This window comes from Notothenia rossii, assembly GCF_949606895.1.
Source record: "Notothenia rossii genome assembly, chromosome: 1".
Classification (NCBI taxonomy): Eukaryota; Metazoa; Chordata; class Actinopteri; order Perciformes; family Nototheniidae; genus Notothenia; species Notothenia rossii.
In genome coordinates this window covers 23,431,365-23,451,962 of record NC_136912.1, presented here as the reverse complement: position 1 = coordinate 23,451,962, position 20,598 = coordinate 23,431,365, and the positions used below count along the sequence as shown (strand labels likewise).

General features: G+C 39.1%; 2 protein-coding genes across 8 annotated transcripts in view; one reads left to right on the top strand and one right to left on the bottom strand.

Annotated features, from left to right (window-relative positions):
• Nucleotides 1–3,429: 3,429 nt before the first annotated feature.
• Nucleotides 3,430–11,359, bottom strand: slc44a1a (solute carrier family 44 member 1a). Its single transcript, XM_079679661.1, has 16 exons — nt 11,113–11,359; nt 10,759–10,845; nt 10,188–10,330; nt 9,043–9,179; nt 8,728–8,821; nt 8,176–8,345; nt 7,513–7,602; nt 7,243–7,385; nt 6,812–6,998; nt 5,839–6,007; nt 5,551–5,707; nt 5,328–5,411; nt 5,086–5,223; nt 4,763–4,999; nt 4,134–4,208; nt 3,430–3,922 (listed from the first exon to the last, which is right to left on the bottom strand). The coding sequence occupies exons 1-16, from the start codon at nt 11,134–11,136 to the stop codon at nt 3,899–3,901; spliced, it is 1,959 nt and encodes a 652-aa protein (XP_079535787.1). The 5' UTR covers nt 11,137–11,359; the 3' UTR covers nt 3,430–3,898.
• Nucleotides 11,360–11,680: 321 nt separating this feature from the next.
• dlc1 (DLC1 Rho GTPase activating protein) overlaps nt 11,681–20,598 on the top strand; it is a 94,594-nt gene continuing 85,676 nt past the window's right edge. For 4 of the 7 annotated variants that reach the window (XM_079657026.1, XM_079657024.1, XM_079657025.1 and 1 more), the window contains exon 1: nt 19,798–20,460. Coding sequence is in view for 1 of the 7 variants with exons in the window: in XM_079657028.1 (XP_079513154.1) it covers nt 12,480–12,518 (39 nt within the window). In the remaining 6 variants the exon portion in view is untranslated. Of the gene's footprint in view, nt 11,874–12,376; nt 12,519–19,797; nt 20,461–20,598 lie in introns of those variants that run through there. The other 3 variants (XM_079657028.1, XM_079657023.1, XM_079657027.1) reach the window with 3 other exon arrangements.

Here is a 20,598-nt window from a genome sequence, read left to right as displayed (position 1 = left end):
CCTGTCATGAGTGGAAGTTCAAAGTTTGCATCAACATTCAGAGTTAATTTAAAAGGAGAGAAGGCTGACAGTCAGGAGTTTATAACTAGGCTTTTTTGTAGGCAAAGAGTTCTGTGTGCAGGAACATTACTGCATTATGTAGGAGAACAGGTGAATATTTTATGAGTCACCACCACACCCACACCATACATGCAGTTAAACATGCAGCACAGAGAAGCACATGTAAACATATTTGGAGAAAAAAAGAATACACTAAATGAATTAGTACAGGACAAAGACACATTTACTGACCTAGAAAAAAATGTCCCTTTTCTTGCTGTAAACAGGTAGCAGGAAGTCACACACTGTGTGCGTGCGTGTGTGCCTGCGTGTGTGCGTGTGTGTGTGTGTGTGTGTGTGTGTGTGTGTGTGTGTGTGTGTGTGTGTGTGTGTGTGTGCGTGTGTGCGTGCGTGCGTGCGTGCGTGTGTGTGTGTGTGTTGGCAACAGGAATGGTCAGCAGCAGCCAGACAGGGAAGTCACTGGGTAAATATGTAAGGTTCATGTTCACGCACATTTCCTCCGACTGTGCGGACCAAAGAAATGTGAAGCGATACCATCTCCTGTGGCTAATTTCCACACAGTGCAGCCTGTTGTTGGAAGCTGTCCAACAATAAAAAGGGGAGACAGTATGACTGAGTGTGATGGGAAATGCCTCAAATTGCAGGAAGCACTTATGATGCTCGGAAATCAGGTTTCTTGGATAAGCAATAGTCTGTGACGCAGGTTCTTTTTATCGCTTCCACTCTCTGGTGTATGATGAGTTACTTTTACTTTATGAGGTGTGATCACCTACTTAATTTGTGTTATTAGACATCATATATGTATATGGAACAATGCAAACAACAATGTCCATGTAGTGCTTAGATTTACACTTATTATTCAGATTATTATTTTCATCAGCAAGTAGAGTTTGCAATGAGCACTTAAAGACCTTATTAAACAATAATTACCTTTGATCCTTAGCTTTGGTGTTTTCAATATTGTGTTTTAATGTCCCTTTGCCTTATCATGGGAAAATAGTATATATTTTTGTAAGACATACGGCATATGGGTATGTTCCTACTTATCCCCCTATTCTAATAAATATGTTAAACAGTAATTTCGTCCTATTGTTATAAAAGGTTTACTCTCTGTTTGCATGTCTATAGCTCCACTGTGAGCTCTTTTCATCGTTGAATTCTTGTTTGTGTACTAAAACTAAGCACCGTTGAAAAGGACTGATCTTCCAGAGCTAAGCTGCTGAGGGGGCAGAATGGCTCATCTTAATGGTGAAGTCACTGTTTAGTCAATACTCTCCGGCACAAACACACATACACTTAGCAGGCTCATGTTACAGCACCTGAGTCAGCGCAAACAATAGACATCCATATGGGACGGGGCAGGTTTAATGGTTGTAAACTATTTACCAGTGGAATCAAGGCTTTATAGCTGTTTTCAAAAACCAAATGATTATTTAATATACTGCTTGTGCAGAGAACTATAAAGGATGATATACAGTGCCTGCGTTGCAATGTGAATACATAAAATGCACTTTCTTCAGAATGTGTTAAAATAGGTTTGAAAACAAGGGCAAAAGGGAAAACAAGTATATATGATTAATTTGAAATGCATTCTAAAATCTTGAATCAGCGTGCCTGCATTTTATTTATATATGATGTCATGTGTTATGATATTAAAAAGTGTCCAAAATTCGGTATAATTAAATAAATCTGATCTCTGTATTAGGAGGTTCAATACATTCCTTTAACCCACACACATGTCCAAGCCTGCTTTGTGCCCAACAACAAGTGAACATAATCACCATCATGATTACTCAAGTGAAACAATCAAATATATTTATGAACATTCAGGCTGTCAGATATTGCTGCTTGCTGCTGAGGTGGCCTCCAGCAGAATGTGTTTTCCTGTCTTTCTATTCAATGACAAAAGGCTTCCAGGAATGGTTAGCGTTCTGTAAGTACTACTGAGATCACTTAGGTGTGACTCACTACTAGCCATCGAGCTGTTTCCCTCTGGATTCCTGTGTTTTATGGAGGCGGACAGCAGTGAGCAGAGAGCTTTCACATCAATAACCTCTAAGCGCTTAGAGGCTTAATTGTTGCCTGGTCAATGGTGAATTGGAAAGGAACGGGGATGAGGCCGTAATCTATACATCAGTAGATTGTGGATACACATGGGGTTTCAGATTTATTGTCGGTCAGTCTACCTTCATAAATGTAACCTTCCAATTGTACTTGTACACTTTTAAATTCTAGGAGGGAAAACAAATAATCATACATTTCATTTATTTTGTATTTACCTATTATAATAGGTTGTTCAATACTTAAGATGTAAACACATATCTTACTACCTTTGTACATGGAGATAACATACATTTGCAAGATATGTTTGCAGAAAGTATGTTTGAGATACCTGCAAAAAGTATAGCTAAAGTCAAAACTGGAGAAGATAAGTGGAGGATATTCAGATACTTTTAATCTACACTGTTTCCACACAGTGCCCCAGAAGTAACCAACTGCTTTATATAGGTTTCATCTTTTTAAAATAACATTTGAATTAGGTAATGAAATCTTGAATAAGCTTTCCAAAAACTGATGAGAAATACAAAGGGCAAAACCATTAATGATGATAATGTATTTTTGCTTAAATGGATTCAGAGAACTATAAACGTGTTAGGCCTGGTATGAGGTTCAAATGTAATTGTGTTCTCATTATGTTTGAAGGGCATGATGAGGATTCACAATGGAAGGGTCATTCATTTTAGAGGATTTGCTGCCCTCAGGTGGTGTATGCTAGACCTCACAGTTTCATTGTCTAACTCTCAAATACAATGGTTTCTGTGTTGAACTTGAGAAAGATATTGAGCAGATGTAAATGGAACATAACGTGTTAAGGTTAAATAAAGCCTCTGATGAAAGAATAATCGAAATTGACATCATTCATTTTGTTAGCACAACCTGTAACCTGTTCAGGAACCTGTGCTGCATTGTGCAGATCAGATGGAGAGTCCTAACATTGTATGCATTCTGCTGCAGCTTTCCCTCTGTAACTTTACATCCAATACATTTACTTTAAATTAAATATTTCTGTCCAGCACCCCACCTTTTACACTTTATGTCAGCTGGCCTTAAGATTCAGGAACTTGTCAGTGACAGCTTCAACAAATGTCCGAAGAATATTATAAACCCCATCTGAAAAAATATCAAATTGGTTGTTCATAATTCTTATATTGCATTTGCACACCCTGTTAAAGCTGCTGTCAAATTCAAATGAAAACCTTGATATGTGTATGTTTAAACTGCCCCCTACTGTCTCATTGTATAATTGCCAGGATAACTATGTTAGACTTATGCAGGGTTTTAAAGATATGGACATAAGATCAAACAACACACTTTTGTTTTTTGTTTAATGTATAAAATTGAGAAGTTAAAACAACTTTAATAGCCTTTGACAAAACACAGTTAGCTATTCATTTCAAAATGTACACCAAACCACTCAAACTAAGGCTGACATGAATTATGTCACGAAGAAAAACAAACATGTTAAACCATGTCAAGTCGCTCATATCATTCAAATCTTATAAAAACAAAAACTCTGTTATAGGGAAACATTGCAATGTGAAGCAAACCTATCTAATAACACACACCTAAAAGAGCTTTAACATTATAGCCATTAGTGTCAAACTTATTATGCTATCATATAAAATTCAATAAAACCCAATGCAGCTTTTGCTCCGTGTAGCTTATTTTTAAAGATTATTATTATCTTATTGTTGTCCCTGGAGTGGTAAACTGGTTATCTCTGAGTTAATATTTGGCATATTTTGTTGTGGTTTTTTGCTGTCTTTCTGATGCTTGGTCAAGCAGAAGTCCCTCCACGTGCCTGTAAGACATTTTTAAAAAGAAATATTAACTCACTTTTAACCCACAAAACTCAAAAGTATTACAATCACATACGCAGTGTGCTCAACTTATTTACTTGCTAATGTGTTTTTTTTGTTTGAATTTCACAAGGAGCTGTTTGCTTTTTACCTGACTCTGACAGCTTCCATAAAGCAAAATGCAAAGAAGACTACAAAACATTTCCAACTCACCATTGACTTCAGTTCCTGTCCATGTCCATCCCCAGGCTTGTACAAGCCACTTTTCTTAGTGTTCTCAACATATTCCTGAGAAAGGAAAGAAAGAGTTGTAGATAAGATATGTTACCCTCATGTTAATTATAAGAATGTTATTCTTGTATTTTGTTCAGAATAAAGTCATACAAAGTTCATAAATGTCCAAGATATAAAAAAATGGTAATGCCCTTTTTGGATTTCAATCAGTTTTTTTTACATTCTAAACATTTTTTTTTTCTGTGTTCAAAGTCAGTTTCAGCAACTCTGAAGCAAAACGTTTTCTAAATCGCCTATTTTAGCCCAATCCGCCTTTCAGAAGTTCTGTTTTAAACTAGCTATTAACTATTTTTCCATTATTTAAATTTTAAAAAAGCTGTGGCAATATATGTCTCTTATAAACTGATGAGTGCCAAGAATTCTTCCTAATGCTCTTTTACATACCACTTCAGAACTAATCTGCTAATAAAGGTGGATCCTTCATGAGACTCATTGAGCCCGAAAACACAAAATGCTTTGATTTCATTTGGGGAAAAAGTGCCTTAATCTAAAAGTAATTATTGTTACTTCATTAGTTGTCAGCCTTTGTATCCCCTTTATGCCCTCACCATTAAGGCTTTGTCCATGTAGTACTCGCTTCCAGGCCTGCCATCATTGTACTTTGAGTCCACAGCAAAGCAGAGGAAGAGAACGTCCACCACATTCTCAAAGACCGAGAGGAAGCAGTGAGCCACCAGGAAGGCAAACACAGAGACGATGAGGAGGGGCAGGACCCACACGGTGTATTCCCGCTGGTAGTTCAGAGCCAGGACGCCGGCGAAGGCAGTACAGGCGACTACAAGCACCTGACAGAGTAGATATACGGCAAGTTAGAAAACAATAAGTTCAGTTCGATGTGGGCAATATCACAGAATATGTCGCTGTGCGGTACCTTTCCCAAAAAGAGGACAAAGTCGCCGACAGTGTTGATGGTGGCCACTCGGAGGGCATTCTCCACCAGGATGAGGAAGGCGTCTCGGGCAGAGGTGCAGAAATTTGTGCTGTTGATGGCTGTCGCAGTGTAAGCGTTCTGAAATTAAGCGATGCAGGCGTGTACACTGTAAATACTTGGGATCTTGTTTCTACTTTACAGTATAATAGAATACTTTCCTTCAGCAACCTGAAATTACTTACTTGATTCAAGTACGCAAGACATTTCTCAAGACACCACAGACAGCAGATACAGCCTTTCAGCATGCAGCGGGCACAGGCGTTTTCCTATGAAAAAAGAAGGAACAAACTTGATTCAAATGTATGTATTTTAAAGTTCAGATGATTGCCATTTACAGGCTCAACATAAAGCCATAGTACCGTTTTTTGCATTTTGAAATAGACGTTGCATAATTTAACAGCTCACCTTTCCCTTGAGCTGGCTGTGTATATACATTAGGATGAGGCGAGGGATCTTAACAAGCGTGATGATGAAGGAGCCTTTGGCCAGAGTACCCAAATGGTATCGGAAGGTACGTGCCATGGAGGAGAGGATGGGAGTTGCAGGCATCTGGGACTTATTCCTTAAGCAAATTAAAAAGAGAGAAATATATTATTTAAATTATACAGCCTAAAAATGGAATGAGCAAATAAACACGACAGCAGAGACAATACAAACACTAGAATAAATGTCTTCCTGTGGCTTCTTTCGTACCTTGTGAAGTAGTAGGTGACCACAGCTCCAGAGATGGTCATCTGCTGGAAGGCAAGTATGAACTCACTGATCCAGATGAGACCCACAGCGTGATACCACACCAAGTACTGGTACGGCCCCTGCATCTGATATTCTACCAAGCCCGTAGAGTTGTTCTTCACTGCTGTCCCTGTGGAGGAAAACGAGCGGGAATATGGGATTGAGTCATTAAACAAAAGATATAAATAGTTTTAATTGACTGTATGTCCCTATGTCCTTTTGAGCATCCTACCTGGAATCATGGGCAAAAATATTGTATCTTTCTGATATACACACTCTATGACTCTTAACGCATGAAAGACTACTTTGTCAACATCGTTCTTTATAAACTATTTCAACAACTAGTTCAACTCCGTTAAGAGAAAAAAGGTCAAACAAGCCAAGAATAAAATGCAAATAGTGTAAGTAATTTCTATCTATTTGAATGATTAAGATAAGATAAGATAAGATGGAACTTTATTAATCCCCGTGGGGAAATTCAGTTGTACAAGCAGCAACAGGGTAAGCGTGAAAAACAGGACAGCAAAGATTCACACAGATTAATAAAATAAAATCAAGATTTTTTTTTAGATAATAATGATAATAATAATAATTATTATTAGTATAATAGCCTACGTTTGTATATTAACAAAAAAAAAAAGGTTTTACGGTTAAAAATGAGCTGTAGAAAAGAGAAGTGGGCGATGGAGAGAGAAGTTATTTGACTCCATCCTCCCACATCACGAGACTGGCACGAGATTCCAAATGTGGGAGTTGAGTCATGCCACAAAAACAAGACAAAATGTCACGAGTGACCACTTAGTATTCTACTCGTTTGGGAATGTTACGAGCAACAGATCCGGCTGGTCTGTGTGCTTTGTACTTTTCGCAAGCATGTATACACCAATCCACATAAATCCGGGTACTGGAGCCCTCTGAAAGCTTTTGCTCTCACCTGAAGTCCCGAGAGTGAGAAGCACAGCGATCCAGTAGACCCAGAAGAGCATGAGGCAGAGGAAGGTCCAGAAAGGCTGCAGGGCCAGCAGAGGAAGATGGATGAACACTTTCCCAGCCACGTGGAACAGGGAGATGGTAAGAGCAACACGGTTCCTCATGAAGAACATCACAAGCAAGAGGACTACCTGGAGGTTCACACGAAGAAAGGATTGAAATATGGCAGAGGAAACACATCGAAATATTTCTTTAATGTTGAGAGGTATACATGTATTACTCCTGTTACAGTGTTTGAATCCCACTGACTGCTTACCAATAAATAATGTATGAACCCTGTGTAATGTAAAAAAGAGAGCAACTCTCTAATAATAATATAGGATACTTTATCACCAAATGTATCCATAAATAAAGTTCCTGTGCACCCGGTCATACCGTGAATATCGTGGCACCAATTGAATACACAAGCAGGGCTTTAACATTGTCTGATGCAACTTCTTTCCCAAATACTGATAGGGTGTTATTTTCGAGAGCCTTCCTGTGGTCCGCATAGAGCCACCAGAGGACGCCGGTCCCACCTGCAACCAATAGGAACGTATTTGAATAAAACATGAATGTGCTAGCTGTCACCTTGTGTCGCCATAAGGTAATTGAGAGAGCCAAGATAAACGGTGTTCAAATAATGATGAGGGTTCTGAAAATTACCTATGGAGCCGATGATTACTAGAATGGTTAGAATCCACATCAGTACTTTGGAAATGTAACGAATGACCACCATCATGATCAGGGACAGAACTGATAAAACAAAAAACAGTGTTAATCAGGAGTAAACAACTAACATGGAACACTTCAAATTGAAGAAATGTGCACATTTTAGGGTACCTGTTTGTTAAAGTTACAATTTTGCTTAAACATGAATTAAACACACTTTTCAATTCAATATAGCTATGTGTTTGCATTTCATTTGAACAGTTACTAAATAAAAAGCCCAGATGGTTGAATCTCTGTTCGGTTATAAATGATGTTGCCTTGACAATCAATCCAAACTAGAAAGATCAAATGATTAAAATAAAGGGAAATACAATTCACATGGGATCAGCTCTGTCTTTTTGCTGTACCAATGGGAGGACTTAGACCTCAAATTAATAACTGTGGGCTAAACTTCAGTGGATACCATGGCAGCAACCACTCAGACATTTCCTGTTATTTCCATGACAAAAATAGCTTCACTTCCGAAGTAGCCTTCCTACTGAACCCTCGTGAGCAATTGTGCAGGGGGAGCAGCAGACTTATTATTTGTTTAATTCATTGGATGAAAATAATTCATGCTATGCCTTAAAACATTCTAGATGTAATCATGTGTAATACCAAAAGCCAGTAGACAGAGGCCCATGATGATCTCCTTGCTGGCCATCACCCCGGCGACGACCCGGCGCAGCACGCTGTTGTCACTGACGAATGTGACGAAGGCCTGGGCGAATTCAGCATAGCAGCTGATATCCGTAGGAATACAGCGGTGTAACAGGGGCACAGACTTACTACAAACATGAAGGAAAACATATGTTACTTTATTTTTAATGGATAGTCGTTGAACCTTATCTTTATCGGCATTATTAATTTGGTCCTTTTTGTATTGGAATGAGAGTATGTTTCTAAATAGCAATGCTAAAAAGATAAAAGTTCCCTATCTATAAATACCAGATACACACAGATCAACATTTAAAAAGACAATACCCACATCGACCTTACTGGATGTGCCCTTTTCCATCAAAAATAACAGTATTGGAACAACACCAATTTATTGTAATAAAGGAAACAATTGGTGTTTGTAGGAACGCTATCTTGTCCAGTAATAAGTAAATGACTTGTTGGTGAATAGATATTTAATTAAAGCCTAAAAAGATATGCTTGATTGATTACCTTGGCAGGACAGGAAGTTTGGGACATTTAGTCGATCTATCTGCATGGCTTGTGTATCTTGTTGGAGATATATCATAGGAGCAGAGATGAGATCCTATAAACCGAAAACATTTTTTTTGATTATGTTCAGTTTTATGAAAGTATTTGAGACTGGTTTGCAATGATTCATAATGGTATTGAATGTTTATCCCATTTATGCAGAGAATTATTCATAAATAAATAAATATATATATATATATATATATATATATATATGCGTAAACAGATTTAATACACTGGACAACCCTTTCCCAAAAACAGTTGTTTTTTCCTCACCGTTATTCAGAGAAAACTGCTTTACATCATTGTAAGTTTGCAGTTCAGCAGCAGGACATTTGGAGACACACAGGGCAAGCGACTTGACCTTCCTGTTGATTAAATCAAGGTTGCAAGGGTCTAGAAAGAAAACATACCTGATGAGAAGAAAAAAATTCAGGTTAGTTAACAGGTCAAAACTAATTGCTGCCACATCCAATAACAAACACTTCCCATATGAACTAAATATAAGTATATTTGGTTATTAGTATGCCAGTTGGGACTGTTTTTGTCTTTGCAGAAAATAAAAGATGTTGACATTTACTATCCTGTCGCACAGATCTGTCTTTGTGGCCAAAACGCCTTTTAGCCAAAGCCTCCATGGGCAATCAGCCCATCAATAAAGCATGACCCATTGTTCGAGTAAAACTGGGCCTACAGGCTGCATGCTGATGGAAAGCAACTGCCCAAAAGGAAAAATCTGATCAAAAGACTTTCACATAAACAATGACTAGAGAAGGATTTGGGACAATTCGGTTTGGTGATAAAAAAAAACACATTAACCTTGTCTGTCTGATTGAGAAATTATAAAAAAATGAAGAAATGCCCCTAAAGTATGCTATTCAATCACACATTGTATATCAGAAATGTAAGCAGCAGAGCACAGTGTGACCATATGTCAGTGAAGTTCGGTGTTCCTGATATTAACCTACAATAAACTTAAAACTTTTCTGGACGCAAGAAAAACCATGTATTTTACATATTGTCAACTTTTGTCTAAGAGACAATCTTACTGCTATTTGGAAATGTAATTTTTAAGTGAATATATGTAGGTCGTTGTCTGGATAGCTCAAAGATATCAGCTATGTAAGCGATAACGGAAGATAAACTCCTTACAAATGCAGTAACCGGTTGTTTGTGGCAAATTAGATTAGGATTATGTGATGCAATCCTTGCATGCAAACATGTAATACTGAACGCCTTCTTATGTGCCACCAACACTAAACTGCAGGCCAAAAGAGGTCACAACATTTCTATTTAATATGTAAACAAATGTTCCGTCACTGTAGGGGATCTAATAAGGAAAAGAGATCAAATAAAATTACTTAAGGGACAGCATGAGGTTGATGCAACACATTTAAAGGAAAATATTTGATGAGACTAACTTGTTTTCTGTCATGTCCCGGCCACTGAGAGGTACTCCCTCTATCTTGGTGTTATTCTTTCCACAGGTGTTGCCATAACTGTCATATCCTCGGACCAGTCTGCTGGCAGCTCCTGTGGCGATGGGGTAGCCACAAATAAACGCCTGCAGATGAAACAGATTACAGCAGCTAATGTTAACTATGCAGGATAACATGAAATACAACAATTTAGTATTTTAATTACAAAATTGCACAATGCATCAGGTTACTTTGACAACATTTAAAATATAAATTACATGGGTTTTCATTTGCCAAAAATGTAGATGTTTGTATGAGATTAACGTTAAAGTAATGCCCTATAATGTAACAGCCCTGAGATCAATCATAGCCCCATGAAGGTTAACCTGATCAGTTTTTATTGAGACTGAGTCAGCAATCATGAAGTACAAATGTTCAATAAAAACTGAAAACAATAATGGATACAGCATCTACTGCTGTGATTTGGCTTTGCTGTTTTGTTAAAAAAAATCACACGTCGAGTTAACGTAATTAAATGGCAACTCAATGTAAACGCACATAGCTAAAAACGTACCATGCCAGCACCAAACAGTATGAATATGAGGAGCCATGGGATGTCCGTGCAGCTGCGCTCCTCCAGCGGTTTCCAGTCTCGTTTAATCTGCCAAGGCATAAATAAAAGACAACAAAAGATTAAGCCAGATATAATTAATGCTGTTTAGTTATAGCTCCTGCGATGCAGTTGCCTCCCAGCTGCACCGAGATCTGCAGACAAATCAGTGAGTTGTTGTTGCTGTAAAACAAGCTGCTGCACTGCTGAAGTGACGCTATTGTTCACACGTTGTCTACACAAAATCATCTGCAGTTTGGAGTAAGGATGTTAAGGTTCAAAGCAGAAATAAGTTTAATTGTATTGTAGCTAACTTACCTCGGTGCTGCTGCAGCATCCCATTGTAAACAACTTCAGCTAACTTTGACGAAAACAAAACTTTAAGTGCCTTTTTCGGTAAACGTGTTTACCTCATTTCTCTTTCCCTTTTTGCTTTCTTTTTTCTATTTCTAACAATAAACCACTCGCAAACAATATACCGTTTTGTTGGTGACCTCTTCAATTCAGAAACTAACGCCCATAAAATAAACTCTGTTGTTTCAGGTAAACGCGGAAGAAGCCAAAATTCTCACGTTGCGTTCATGGGCTTTCAGAACTATTTGAATCATATTTAAAGAAATACTGCTGTATCGCGACTAATTTAATTTAAGCTCTTGTTGTTTTCAATGGTTCACGTTGCATTTTTGTTTTAGTTTATTTTCCACTTGACTAGCGTTGTGAAAACATTGACAATTATACACCTTTTAAAACAGAACAGCTTAATTTTAATGCAGGATTTAGGAAGTTACAAGTGACAGTGAAAGCAGCATAGCCTTAGACTGGAGGCATGTAGACAGCACACACGTGTTGAATGTGGCGCCGTTTGCTGGAGTAATGAAGTAATGAATGCTAACTGCGAAGTAATGTGGATGAACATACCGGTAAATAGTGTCCGGACTCCAGACTTGTTTCAAGAAAAAGCAGAAAATGTTCTTAAAATACACATAAGGCTTAATTAACTAAAATGAACAACAATTAAAGAGATTATAAGTTTGCAAGCTTAACTGTGCCACACTATAGTTGCAATGTTACCCACAAAGGTGAGTAAGATTCAGTTTAAGACTGTCTTTTCCCAAGTTGTAAGATGTTTTTGTAACAGTTTGTTAGCCAACGTTATTCTCATTCCGTCATGTTGGAACAGGCTGCTTATTCCTTTGTATAAATCGAAACTCAAAGTTTAGCGACATCCCTGCTAACTTATTGCTACCCGTTAAATTAGTTTCACATTGAAAGAGCAAAGGAAAGGCTTGACAATACGTTTGAGTGGCACTAACAATGACCACCACACAATACACTTAACCTTACAACTATACATGTCCTAACAACTGAACTAACGTGCATACGATAAGCTAGCCACAGTGCTTAGGCTAGCTAGCCTATACAAATGTAGAATTAAACATAAACTACAAGATAGTTGCTTATTTACTTGTCTCCCCCTATCTCCCCACATGTATTCATATAAGGTTTTGTCTCCATCTGCAGTCTGAGTCATGTTATTACAGTCCGTTTCTTAATCACATGCTTATTATTTGATTTATTACAGACTCTCAGACATAGTCCTGCTGCTGGGGACCCACAGGGCTTCTTCTTTGCTCAGAGACATTTGAGTAGGGGTACCTGCTGAAAAACAGACTGCACTGCATGTGATGAGAGCTTTAGGGAGGCACGTCTATTCAAAAGCAAAGGTCAGTGATCTGCTAGTTGAATCTTGTCTCTGTGTTGTATCTTTAAACACCTTTTTATATTTATGGAATCATCATCATTTTTGTCTCAGAAAAAGTAGTTTCTGCCCTGACACATGTGATTGGTGTACCATGCTTGAAGTTGTTTTCGAATGACTATTTTAAAAGAATGTAACTATTCGTGACTCTGCAGCTTGGAGTACCACCTTTTTCAAGAAAACAACACCCCCTGCCTTCTGCTTTTCAAGAGGTTTCGTCTCCTCATAGTGAAAGTTTCCTGAGCTGTACACTTCCTGAGTGGGCTGGAATGTCAAACAGTTTCCTGAAGAAGAAGTGCCTTGCGTATTATTGTCCTTTTTGCCCATTTGACACTATAAAGATTTCTACTCCATATTTACCTACCAAAAAGGAAGGTAAATATTTAACTTCGGAAGTCTTATGGTACAGTCCTCAGTGTTTCCCACAGAATTTGATTCTATTTGTGGGGGCACCGCACCGCAACCGCACCGGCAAGAAAAGCCAAAGGCCCCTTAACCTATTCGGGTGGCCCACTCATCAACCCCCCCTCAAATAACAAAATACAAGCTAGTTCATGGCTACTTTAGCAGACAAAGTTCTTGTTGCTCTGTGTTGTGTTGTTAATGAGTGAGACACACCGAAGTTGAGGATCTGCGGGGTTTATTCTCCCAAAAATATAATTGACAATTTAGGCATTTCGCAGACGCCTTATTCCAAAGCGACTTACAATGACCAATTACAGGGACATTCTCCCTGGAGTAACTGAGGGCTAAGTGCCTTACTCAAGGGCACACTAGTGGTGGTGTTCCAGGCGGAATTTGAACTCGCAACCTTCCGATCATCAGCCCACCGCACTATCCATTAGATCACCAAAAGAAAAAGAATACCCTTTATGAGATCTATTTGTCGCGGACGATATTTAATTGTGGCGGCACGCCACAAATGAATCAATGTATGAGAAACACTGGTCCGTATTCTCTGACAAGTGCAACCTTTATGCAGGATTGGCTCCTAATAATAATCCCAATTAAAACAATCAAATGTTCAGACAGATATGCACATTCCCCTCATACTATACAATGGTTGTTATTGTGTCAGTGAGTGTATAGTGAACTCTGCACTGTGACGATATCTGAGTGAACAAGGGCAGATGTTTGGCAATTACATTTGGAACCAAAATGCAAGCTGACATGGAGGGGAAACGTAAGTGTTCAGAGGTCTCTCTCATCATATGATGAAACAGCTCCTCCTGGCCCCTCATCTACTGACTCTTCATCTCAAGTATTTCCTGCTGATGCTGCTTTGGCAACGGTGTCCAAGGACAACACGTTTTCCTGGATCCCTACTGGAAGAGTCAATGCCAGCAGAGCATATGTTCAGCAGAATCCCGACTGGGCGGGGGTTTAGTGCGTCACCATCTTGGCCTCAAAAGGTCTGGTCCACTCTCAAGAATCATTCCTCATAAACAACAAGACAAGAGGATAAACATGATGTGTCTCTGTCCTCAGATGCTTTTAAGATGCAAACTGTTTGAATATGTTGAACTTTGGAGGATTTGATTAATTCCATAAGGCAAATCATTTGGAGTACCTACATTGCACCTACATTTCTTTTTGGTTTTAGTTTTCAAAAGAGATCGCAAGGTTGACGATAAATTCAGTTTCACAATAGATTATCTTATATTTGTATACAAATTGTGCATCTTACAAGATTTTCCTTTGCGTGGTACATTTGTTCCTTAAAATGTAAGCAAAGGTCAAAAGCAAAGTTAAACATCTGCTTGGTAAACCAATTGAAGGATAGCAGAGGGCTGCATGTTTTGAATATCAGCCTGTGAATCACTTACTGCCACATTCAATGCTAATGTGCATGTGAGTGTTATGTCTATGCCTGTTTGCATTCCTTCACACTTTTTAGAGCTGCAGAAATGTGGTTGTAGGGTTACGAGGCATTTGTTTGAGTCAGAGTCCACAGATGAAATCCAGCTGTTGTTGCTAACTAGCCCTGCCATAATTCATATAGGACTGTCTGTTTGAGATGCAGGTAGATTGTTTTAGCAGAATTAGTAGTATATTTATTTGGATATAATGACTACTTAAATAGAATGTAAGGATGTTGCATTTCTCAATTCCAAAGCACCCAATACGATATGTTTTAAAGAAGATAAGGATTTGGAAGGAGAATCAAGGCATTTTTTCTTTATAAAGCCCACAATTACAAGTCACAAATTTGCCTCAAGGGATTTGAAATCTGTACAGCATATGGCATCCTCTATCCTAAGTTGTTTGGTAACAAAAAATAAAACTTCCAACCAAAAAAAACGTTTTAATGTTCACACAAAATGAAAAGAACTTTAGTAGGAGCGACACACTGTAATAGGGATGTATCGATGTCTTTACATGGTAAACATAAAACCTTGTTTCCATGTGTCTTAAAAGCAGGATACAAAAAAAAATATTGTAATCAACCAAGTATATACAGGAATTTGGTGTCTTGAATATAGCAAATAAAGGCAAAATAATTGGAACTTTACCAGACAAGGATGAGAATTTAATTGAGTTGGATGTTTGGTATTTACAAGAAACCGCACATCATGTTACAGTATTAAACAGCGGACGCACACACGCACACACACACACACACACACACACACACACACACACACACACACACACACACACACACACACACACACACACACACACACACACACACACACACACACACACACACACACACACACACACACACACACACACACACACACACACAAGACGCTACATTTGATTATTTTAGCCTGGAGATTATTATGGTCTGTATCCTCCATAACTCTTACTTCCTGTTCCCACGGTACCGATCCCACTATAACCCTCGGCCAGTAGCCAAGACCCCACCGGTTTCACCCACGACTACTTCTTGCATTTAGAACCAGATGATTGAAAAACATTTCTTAATTTAGACACCATTGGAGCCCTGAACTGTCTGTTTAAACTGTCTTTTATAGCATCATCTGCAATGCAATGTTTCATTCAGGAATATTGTAATTGCTCAAGTTCCCACCCAGGCCTCGAATGCTGTCAGTTAAAGATGCATGACTCTTTTCAGAAGGAGTTGTTAACCACAGGGTACAGCAAGTGACAGGAAAGGCTTGCAATGATCTTGGTGTGGTTGGTTGATGTTCATTTTAGATCTTCAGATGAGATTCTGGCATTTTGATTAGTTTTTCCTTTAGTGTAAATTAACCGAAGATCTGTTTTTACAACTTTGCATAACCAGTAGGCAAGTACAGTAGAAAGAAGTTATTTAAAGAAGCCTAAAAATGGGTTTAACATCTTCTAAAAACATCTTCTCAAAGCAGTCTTTGTGTATGCAAGGACTTAAAATGACTCAGTTATGGGAGGGACACGTTTCTTTTCCTATAAGCGTCACCTACATTTTCCTACATGGGCAAAGAGTCTGTTCTTCAATGCCCATGATTTAGACTGGCTTATTTTTCCAATAATAAACTATATCAGTGAGGAATGTGAGGCTGTTTCCTTTGGACCCTCACTGCTCTACTTAAGAAGCCTAGGGGTCGAACAGTGGGGGATTATAGGGTGAATCATGAATGGGTCTTTCTTAACCATGGATGTAACTGCTCTAAACATGTGAGCAAGGATGCTGCATGCCTGTGTCAATGTTCATGCTCGCCCTCTGTGATGCGGGCCTAGACAGAGTCTGGACTGTAGCGATGACTCTTAAAGGAAAATAAATATTCTGAACTGACTTTCACATACAGTACATCATTATTAACATTCCAAAATAGAAAGCACACACATTATCAAAAAAATAACAATTCAGATAAAATTGCACCTCTATTATCCAATAAGATTTTGTGAAGTCATAGTCAAATGTTGTGGGAGTAAGGCACAGTGGGAAAAGATAAGTACAGTGGGGAAAAAAAAGTATTTAGTCAGCCACCAATTGTGCAAGTTCTCCCACTTAAAAAGATGAGAGAGGCCTGTAATTTTCATCCTAGGTATACCTCAACTATGAGAGAAAAAATGAGGAAAAAAAATCTAGAAACTCACATTGTCTGATTTTTAAAGAATTTATTTGCAAATTATGGTCGAAAATAAGTATTTGGTCACCTACAAACAAACAAGATTTCTGGCTCTCTCAGACCTGTAACTTCTTCTTTAAGAGCCTCCTCTCTCCTCCACTCTTTAACTGTATTAATGGCACTTGTTTGAACTCGTTATCAGTATAAAAGACACCTGTCCACAACCTCAAACAGTCACACTCCAAACTCCACTATGGCCAAGAACAAAGAGCTGTCAAAGGACACCAGAAACAAAATTGTAGACCTGCACCAGGCTGGGAAGACTGAATCTGCAATAGGTAAGCAGCTTGGTGTGAAGAAATCAACTGTGGGAGCAATTATTCGAAAATGGAAGACATACAAGACCACTGATAATCTAACTCGATCTGGGGCTCCACGCAAGATCTCACCCCGTGGGGTCAAAATGATCACAAGAACGGTGAGCAAAAATCCCAGAACCACACGGAGGGACCTAGTCAATGACCTGCAGAGAGCTGGGACCAAAGTAACAAAGGCTACCATCAGTAACACACTACGCCGCCAGGGACTCAAATCCTGCAGTGCCAGACGTGTCCCCCTGCTTAAGCCAGTACATGTCCAGGCCCGTCTGAAGTTTGCTAGAGAGCATTTAGATGATCCAGAAGAGGATTGGGAGAATGTCATATGGTCAGATGAAACCAAAATAGAACTTTTTGGTAAAAACTCAACTAGACGTGTTTGGAGGAGAAAGAATGCTGAGTTGCATCCAAAGAACACCATACCTGCTGTGAAACATGGGGGTGGAAACATCATGCTTTGGGGCTGTTTTTCTGCAAAGGGACCAGGACGACTGATCCGTGTAAAGGAAAGAATGAATGGGGCCATGTATCGTGAGATTTTGAGTGACAACCTCCTTCCATCAGCAAGGGCATTGAAGATGAAACGTGGCTGGGTCTTTCAGCATGACAATGATCCCAAACACACCGCCCGGGCAACGAAGGAGTGGCTTCGTAAGAAGCATTTCAAGGTCCTGGAGTGGCCTAGCCAGTCTCCAGATCTCAACCCCATAGAAAATCTTTGGAGGGAGTTGAAAGTCTGTGTTGCCCAGCGACAGCCCCAAAACATCACTGCTCTAGAGGAGATCTGCATGGAGGAATGGGCCAAAATACCAGCAACAGTGTGTGAAAACCTTGTGAAGACTTACAGAAAACGTTTGACCTCTGTCATTGCCAACAAAGGGTATATAAGTATTGAGATGAACTTTTGTTATTTACCAAATACTTATTTTCCACCATAATTTGCAAATAAATTCTTTAAAAATCAGACAATGTGATTTTCTGGATCTTTTTTCCTCATTTTTTCTCTCATAGTTGAGGTATACCTAGGATGAAAATTACAGGCCTCTCTCATCTTTTTAAGTGGGAGAACTTGCACAATTGCTGGCTGACTAAACACTTTTTTGCCCCACTGTATACTATAAAACCAAATAACCCCCTGTGTTATCATTTTCTTTGTATAACTTTAACGTAATTTCAACGTCAAATATCCATAAAATCACAACTGAAGGGTTTGCAATCTTTGCATTTTTGCATTCCCTCAAAGCCCTGCTCTGCCTCACATGGCAGTATAGAATGAAGACATTTTTCAAGCTAAATTTTGTTTTAATGTTCCAATTGTAATGCTTCAGTTACTCTTGCAGCTCACGCACAACTGCAGCTAGGGACATTGCTGATGGGCATTTAGTCTAACACATGTTGTTGATTGAACATGTGTTTGCAGTGTCACTGAAGGATTAGATAGTGACGTAGACCAGTTGCCCTGTGGCTGCGCACAGTGATTGTAAGTGCGTAGAGCCTAGCATTTTAGATTACAGGCCTGTGTTGGATGTCCACAGGAGGTAATGAGTGGATAGACTGAGTCATGCTCTGTGTCGGCCTCTGCACTTCAATCACCAGCCATATCCACATAGAAGCTACTGTGACCAAAGAGATCTGCACTTCGTTACACTGCACTCGGCGTAACCACAGAGCGCATCATGTGACGCGCTACAGAGGAGGCTTGTTGAACTTGGATCCTTCTCCTTGAGTACGACCATCTGTGTCCCTTGAGAGCCAACATTGAGGACAAGAGTACATTTTCCCAGCTAGGCCCCTAAGAAAAGACTCATCCAGAGCCTCAACTCACATCTGGACGACCCAGAGGTTAGAGGCCAGGGTTGCAGGGATAGTGGAAGGGGGCTTCATTTCAGTTCTCTTGTGCTCGTATTGTCCCTGTTGCTTTGCTGCATTCCTCTTTTTGTGCAACTGACCCTGGGGAAAAAATAGTCTTCATACATTTGGTCTTAGCTTGAGTTTGTAAACATTAGGTGACAATATGGACATCTAGAGTTAGGGTTTTCAACTGGTTAACGGGCTCTGCAAAAGGAAGTCTGTGAAATATTAAATTGTTTTACAACCCTGCTTCAATCTAACTACAAAAACAAAATTAGCCGATTACGTTTGTCTTGAATTGTATTAGTCATTTTGTGTAAATATCCTTGGCTTTGCCTTTTATCTCGCGAGGCTCAACAAAAATGACTACATGAGGAAACACAATTCTGACATTTGGGTCCCTTAATGTTTTTTGGTTTCTAATAAAACAAATGTATCATATAGGACCTTTTGAGAAACACATTTTTAAAAAGGGATTTAGAATATATTGTAATTTATAAAATGCTTTCTCAAAGCATATCTGTAAAGATAAATTATTTTTTAACTTTTTATTAGCACCAGTGTATTTTGTTACAAGTGTTACAAGATGACCAAAATTAAATAAATTAGGCATGCCTCAAAAATAACTGCCAAACATTAGAGCAATCTCTCCTGGCCCGCAGCCAGAGGTCTTGCGAGGCAGCCTGTCTGTTACTAATCCAAACCAACTGTTGCTAGCCTTGCACAGCTTAATGAAATAGCATGCTGAGGGCAATGCAAGAAAAGTCCACTGAGTAGAGCAAAGGGACAAGTTGTGAGCGACCAAGCAGAGTGGTTCTAAAATAGTGAAGCGCGAGAGTACATTAGAGGCGGCCGAAGTGAATAAATGCGCATAGTGTGCTGGGGGAGTTGTGAGACGGGGGATGGGGCTCCAAGGATGTGAGTCAGATTCCCTGTCAAACCAGCGGGGAGGGGACCTGATGAGAAAGGGATAGAACCAAGGAGAGCAGGGGTGGAGTGGGGGAAAGAAAACCCGGCCCCTCTTACACTAGCCGACTCTTCGGCATTCAGCGTCAGCAAAAACCCTAATGTGATCAAGATGGAAGTTGTCTTTGGACTTTTCACTGCTCCCCGGCTTTCTGCCTGCATTTGGGGGCTTTACTGCTTTTCCGACAGTTTTACAGCCAAGATTCTGACTGGAGTCCAGAAAACGTCTTGCATAGACTTAGACTAAGGACGACTTACAAAATAATACGGATGTCGAGTCACTTGGAAAGCGATGGATTCATATTTCCCAAATAAAACCTTGCTCGCTTTCAACGGATGAATGAAAAGCCAACTTGCGACACATCTCTGGATAACTTTACTGGAAGCAAATAGTGGATCTATAATCTATTTGCTGGATTATCACCTGTTTTTAATTTCTCAATACAAAGCTACTGGATTATATTTTACAACACTGAGTCATTTACAAGGGGTAAATACTTTCGCTCCAGAATTAAATATTTGAATTGTATTGAAGTGTCAGTTTGGCAGTTCGACAGCAAGCTGAAGGAGAAACAGTTTTGGGACATTTGATGTAATCTTCCTTACTTACCTAATAACCCGGAGCAGGTTCATGACAGATGTTGCAGATGGGAGTTGGTATTATCCGACTCTTTTCCTGAGGAAACAAAAGGTGAAAACATTACTTTTACAGCTAAAGAAAGTTTTAAACATGTTACATTTTTTGGGAATAATGATAAATAATGTATATTAAAACTAGATTAGATATATATATATTCATAATCTCTTCCTGTACAATACTCTTTATTCT